At 41.4% G+C, this 6,582-nt stretch overlaps 1 protein-coding gene across 2 annotated transcripts in view; it reads left to right on the forward strand.

Moving 5' to 3' along the window:
* LOC101857628 overlaps positions 1 to 4,121 on the forward strand; it is a 121,616-nt gene extending 117,495 nt beyond the window's left edge. For both annotated transcript variants that reach the window (XM_013079849.2, XM_013079848.2), the window contains exon 4: positions 3,823 to 4,121. In XM_013079849.2, the coding sequence (XP_012935303.1) occupies positions 3,823 to 3,898 (76 nt within the window). In that variant the 3' untranslated portion in view covers positions 3,899 to 4,121. The remainder of the gene's footprint in view (positions 1 to 3,822) is intronic.
* The last annotated feature ends 2,461 nt before the right edge of the window (positions 4,122 to 6,582 follow it).

Raw genomic sequence — 6,582 nt, forward strand, 5'->3', positions numbered from 1 at the left:
TCACAGAGGAAGAAGCCTCTTACTTACTTCCACACCAGACCAGAACACGGTAAAAAGAGGTGGAACCGAACAACTTTTCCCCACTTTTGGCTGGAGGTAATGGTACTTGCAAAGGGAATTTGAGCGCCACTATGGGCACAAAAACTGGGCATCCGCTACAGTTTATACAATGACGTCTTGGTGAACTCGGGAACAATAGATAGTGGTGCAAGAGTCACTATCACTACAGGTGATTCATCATCTCCGAAGTTTGTTGGCACACTCAAAGAGAGAGGAGCCAGATACACAATGATATGCTCTCATAAGGAAGTGGTGAGGGCCCTCGGTATAGTAAATGACTGGACCGAGAAGGAATGCAGCGACACCGACTCAGTCATAGTGTTTGCCAACAGTTTTTAGTTTAGTAAGAGTTTGATGATGCTCGCAACTGCATAAGGTAATATGAGCCCGCGAAATAAGTTGGCTGCATTGACAACAGTTCACCGCAAGGCCGGACTTTGTTCAATATTTGTATTAAAATGTTAAAAAGCAAAAAAATTCGGGATTTAAGACATTTTTAGTTTAAAATAACTTTTAAATAACGCTAAAAATGTAAATAACGCACCCTACAGTTTATTATAAAGGCAATCGCCGACGGTCTGTCACTCTTCCTGGCCCTGCTCGGCGCCACTCCCATACTGGAAATGCCAAGGCATCCACCTTGCAATCTTGTCTTATGATGGACAAGTTAATGAATCCCGGGCCTCAGCAACGCTTCTGAGAACGAGCTGGCTAAGAAGGCCACGAAAGAGGTGTTCAACTACCTGGCACCAGAGCGCCTCATATTATGTTACAGCAGTGCCAGTGCAACAATAGGAGGGATCACACAAGAACTGATAAAGCATGAGAGAAGATACGAGACATAAGAGGCAAACATCGTGTAGGTGGAGGCTGAGAGAGGATCCCGTATCGACCAGTTCTTGCTGCGTGCCTATCAAGACAGGATCGACCAAGCAACAGATGCACGGTGTCCCCTTTGCGAGAAAGAAGACCAAGACCTGGCACACTGACTCCAGAAGTACCCAGCCACCAGAAACAGGAGATGGTAAATATCGGGGGGAGGACAATGGTAGATTGGGCTGCCTCTTAGGATACCCGAAGGAGGCAGAGACTGCGGCGAGAAACAGCATTTCCATAGTCGTTGATAAGTGCAAAGAAGACAACCTGTTGACCACACACCCACATCACACACACACACACACACACACACACACACACACACACACACACACACACACACTCACACACACTCACTCAGTCTCTCACTCACTCACAATAACAACATTAGCGCCAGCAGGAGCTGCAGCAGCAGCAGCAGCAGCAGCAGCAGCAGCAAAACAAACAGACCTTTATTTCTCTTAATACTCCCTTTAAAAAAAGGATGAAAATTGAATAATTTTATCTCAAAATATTTTGCCGTTAATAGGATACGCTTGGCGTAAGAAACACATTGTAAAGAAATGTGGGGAAAAACTGAGCTCTGGGTATTGCAGGAAAGGAAACTAATCTAGCCATCCCATATTAGATTTCAGTTCTCAACCGAAATAGGATTTTTTTCATTAAGTCATCAGATGTAGGCTTCTTCTCTCAAATATCCCCTTCCTCCTCTTTCTCCTCTTCCTCCTCTTCCTCCTCTTCCTCCTCATTCTCCTCTTCCTCCTCTCCCTCCTCTTCCTCCTCTTCCTCCTCTTCCTCTTCTTCCTCCTCTTCCTCTTCTACTTTTTGTTCTAATGATTTTTGTTCACGTCTAACACCAAAAACCCTCACACATGCAATTTGAGAATTATATTTTTATGCACAGCAAAAGAACCACCGCCTACTTAAGTTTGATCTCTTAATTGTTTACATTTCATAGACACTCTGAGTGTGTGTTTGTGAGTGTTCGTGTATGTATGTGTGTGTGTGTGTGTGTGTGTGTGTGTGTGTGTGTGTGTGTGTGTGTGTGTGTGTGTGTGTGTGTGTGTGTTAAAAAGATTGTGGTGTTGTGGTGAAATCAGGCGCTCGTCAAAATAAAGAATTCGAAGAAACAGAGATTTTTCCTTTGGTTGGACAATTTTTTTCGAATGTTTGTTCGTTTTTGGGGATCATCAACTTTCACTGAGATTGAAAACACATTCCTGAGTGAATTATATTGAAAATCGTTGATTTAAGGTACAACAAATACAATTTGTATTTTCCAAGAACACCCAAGCTTTGAAAGTTACCTATCTTTGGTGGCCTTTTTCTCTGACACCAAACGAGCCCGACCCCATTCCAACCTTAAATATTTCTACTTCCAGTTCATATTAGGCAAGGCAAATGTACAGGCTTTAAGCTGATACCGATAACTTCATATGCCTAAAAATTGACGTGCCTGATTCCACCGTGTCGTGACTCGGTGTTGTACTTTTATAAACCGTATGAATCAAAATAATATTCTTTCTTAGCTGTCTCCCCTAACAGAAACTGAGGGTTTCTTTAACGTTTGAAAAACACTAATAATATTATGCTCCATGGCCCTTCATAACTACGGCTGCTTCGATTTTGTTTTGTTTTTTTTGGTGTTCTTTTTATGGTTGCCGCCCCATAAGTCACGAAACTCGATTAGTAGAATCTATTTAGATGTTGAGTAGGTTTTGACTCTCCAAGAGGAGGGACCTCCAACTTTAACGTCCAAGTCTGATGGAACCAACCCAAACGAGTGGAGCGCCTTAAAACTTCCCGCAAAACAACCCAAGTAAAGAAAGCCCTGTTGCGGATTTGAACCAGGGCCATCTGCTTCGTAGTACATCGTGATATGATCTGAGCTAGTAGTGAGCCCTTAGAATTTGGAGGCCATATTGTGTCTCCTCAAAAGAACCGAATTGGGCCCAAACTCTACATGATTTTATTTCCGTCGAAAGGTTTGACTCTTTTTAATAAAGGGATTTAGACTTCACAAAGACTGGCGTCTCAGTATAACTTTTAACTTTTTGAAGTGTATGAAAAATTATGCAGTTGCTTTTTGAGAATGTTTTACACCCCCCCCCTCCCCTATCTCCCCCGAAACATTTAAACGATTTGGAAGCAGGGTGCTTCAACACTGTCATGTCTTTTTATATACAGACCAGCAGAATGCTTGGCTGGACACTCAATTCTATCCCACGTCCTTTGTCGGCGAAGAATGTATCTATTGGCAGACACCTTTGAGTGTGATAAAGTCCTTTTTACCCTTTTTGGCACAACAAACTTTATAACAGCCTAAGCCTCTGGGTTTGAGCGTCATCTTCAGCACCATAGAGCAAAGTGGAAGGAGAGCCAAGAAATCCCCTCAGATATGCACGAAGCAGAGCCCACGAAGCAGAAGTATCACTTATAATAGGCGGTACTCATTGGAGGATTGGTTCACATCGGTTGAATTCGGTTTCTGGCAGCTTCAGTGCACACTATATATAGAACAACTGTCCAAACCGATCGCTCGACGCACCGCCTTGAAAACAAAAGCGTTTGTTATTAAATGTCATCATCGGTTGTGTCTGGTGTGTTGGTTCTGCTTCTCCCGTGGAGGACAATCTAGCTGGCCTCAAACCGACAAAACCGGATCAAACCGAACCGAACCGAACTGATGATGCCAATGGGCACCGCCTATAAGATCGCCTGCTCTGCAGTCCTACGGGGTTCCCATCGGAGGAGATGGTGTTTTCTTTTTCAAATCGTTTATTAAGACGCAGCTGGAATTATCCATGTCCGTATAATTGTGTCAGTTATTCTCCTGGCCTTATTGTAATATTCTTTTGACATTAAACATTTTCTCTTTCTTAACAGACGATGTGTGGGGAACAACCTGACTCGTCTTCCCAAGAAGCTTTTCAAGTACAACACATTCCTGCAATTGTTGTAAGTATTACTGTACAAATTAAAAACTCTTTTCAAAGGTACCTGGAGGTGTCATGTCTGACTCAGAGGTTGAGGTGTAATGACCCTCCATCTTTCACGGTCACGAGCTGCAGTTGCACATTCTGCCATATCCAGGCCAGTTCGTGTTCTTATGTTATTCGTCCATATTATTCTTTGTCTTCCCCTGGCTCTCCTGTCCCACATCTTTCCTTCAAGCACCTCTTTCACAAGGACTGTGTCGTTTTAAGTGGCCAAAGTATTGTATTTTTCTACATTTTATTTCATTCAGCAGGGTTGATCTTGTGTGTAGAGTCTGACACACCTCAGTGTTTATCTGTTTTGTTTTCCAACTTATTCTGACCATTCTACGGTAGTACATCCCAAACGCATCTATTTTGTTGTTGCTGTTTTTTCTTTTTAGTCAAAGTCCAGGTCTCTGCGCCATATAGGAATATGAGGGAAAAAGTAGCATTCCATCATTTTCTTTCTTAAAGTGAGCGATAGTTGCCTGGATTTAAATGGTTTGTACATTTGGCTGAATCTTGTTTTCGCAGTTGCTGTTCTTATGTTTATTTCTTTTTCACTTCTTCCAACACCTGTGATAGTTGCCGTTAGATACTTGAATTGGTGCACTTGTTCGATTCTCTCCCCATCTATGGTTATGTCTGTTGTTTTTCCAGAAGATTCTGATAAGACCAATGTTTATGTTTTCTTGGCATTCATGTCGAGGCCTGCCTTCCTGCTGTTCACCTTTATTACTTTCACAATTTTAGAAGGATTCACGTTCGTTTTTGCAGGCAGAATTGTATCATCTGCGTATCTCAGGTTATTGGTGATACGGCCCCCAATAGTGACTCGTGCAGGTCTTGAGAATCGCTAAAGATCAACCCTGTACAGTTCTTTAGAAGATAGGGAGAGAAGACACAACTTTGTCTTAATTCTCTATGGATGTTAGTAGCCTTCTGCTGTCAGTAAAGATTTCCTATGATTCTAATATCTTTGACTTGAATATGTTCTGTGCTATTGTGTTCTTGCTGAAGATTCCTTCTCTGGTGCCATTTCCAGACCTGAAGCCAAACTGTTCTTCTACAATTTCTAGGTCAATTTTGCCCTTGATTCTCCCCAAAATGACTTTCAAAAATATTTAAATGTTATGTGGCATTCGACTGATGTTCCTGAAGTCCTCGCATTGTGTTGCTTTTTGTTTTTTGGGATGATAATATAAACCGATTGGAGTAGCTCTTCTGGTGTATGTCCTGAGTCATAGATATCGTTGAAACGTTCTGTCATATTGTCAATGCCAAACTGATCTAATTGCTGCAGCATTTCTACGTTTATACCATCTTCACCGGGGGAGCTTTCTCTCTGAGTTGTTTTTAACTGCGAGCTTTACTTTGGTACTGTTGTTGTTGCTTAGGTGTGGTAGAGGTGGTCTTTTGTCTTCAAATATTTCTCCTGCATATTCTGCCCTTCTTCCTAGGACTTCTTTTTTAAAGGGGTGGATTTTAAAAAAGGAATGGTCCAATCGTTGTTGTGGTTGCTGTTGTTGTTGTTGCTGTTGCTTTTGTTGTTGTTTTTGTGTACTTATTGTTGCTACTATTTTTATCTGCTGTTTGTGATGCATTAGTTGTTGTTGATGATGTTGTAACTCTTTATTTTTGTTTTGCTATTGTTTTGTTTTTTTGTATTGTTGTTATTGTAGCTGCTGTTATTGTTATTGATGTTGTTGTTGTTGTTGTTGTTGTTGTTGTTGTTGTTGCTGCTGCTGCTGCCAGTCCAGGTTCCTCTCCTCAGCTTTCCTTATTCCTTCCCTGGTGATCGTCCTCCTACTAATGGTTCTCAAAATGCTCTTGCCATTTTTTATTGTTTTCATTTTAAATTTGTCTATGTTGTTTGTTTCGTGATTTTTATTTTTGCTGTCGTTAGTGTTATTCGTATTTTTGTTTGTTTGTTTGTTTTTAAACGAGACGAGGGGAAAGGCGACAGGTATGATTCTCTTGATTCTTTTCAGTAGGACGACAGTGTTAATGATAGGATTTATATCAAAGGGTACAGGTTCGTGATGACGTCAATGGCTACTTCCTTCATTCTCTACCCCCACCCCCATCTCCCCGCCCTTTGACTCTATACGTGCCCTTCTTGACAGATCAAGACTGACTTAGGGGCGGGGGGTGGGGGGGGGCAGTCTTCTGTGACAGGCATAACACCCAATCAAAACGTGAAGAAGTAGAGAAAGTGTATTTCCGAGAGGTTCGTTAAGATGTCACACAGCTGTCGCTCCCGTTTCAACTTCTTAATTTTTCTTTCGTTACCTTGGCACGATTTTTTTTTGTTTCGTTGTTTTATTTTGCTTTCTTTTTATGTGTTCTCCGTCGTGTGCCCATGACACATAATGAAGGTCTTGTTTTAGCCTCCAGTTTCCCTTTTATCTCGCTTAAGACTGATTCACGCACTTGTTTGTTTAGGTTTTTTAAATTCTTTTATTTTTCAATTATTTTGATTATATAGTGATTGGTAAAATCACCTTTGATAGCATGTACATAGAAAGTGAAACGGAGACAGATAGAGGGAGGGATAGAGAGCGAAAAAAATGATGGAAAAACTAAAAAGACAATGAGAGAGAAAAAGTTTCAGAATGAAAGAGAGAAGGGGAGCGAGAATGAGAGAGAGAGAGAGAGAGAGAGAGAG

The sequence above is a fragment of the Aplysia californica genome, unplaced genomic scaffold (assembly GCF_000002075.1).
Source record: "Aplysia californica isolate F4 #8 unplaced genomic scaffold, AplCal3.0 scaffold00066, whole genome shotgun sequence".
Classification (NCBI taxonomy): domain Eukaryota; kingdom Metazoa; phylum Mollusca; class Gastropoda; order Aplysiida; family Aplysiidae; genus Aplysia; species Aplysia californica.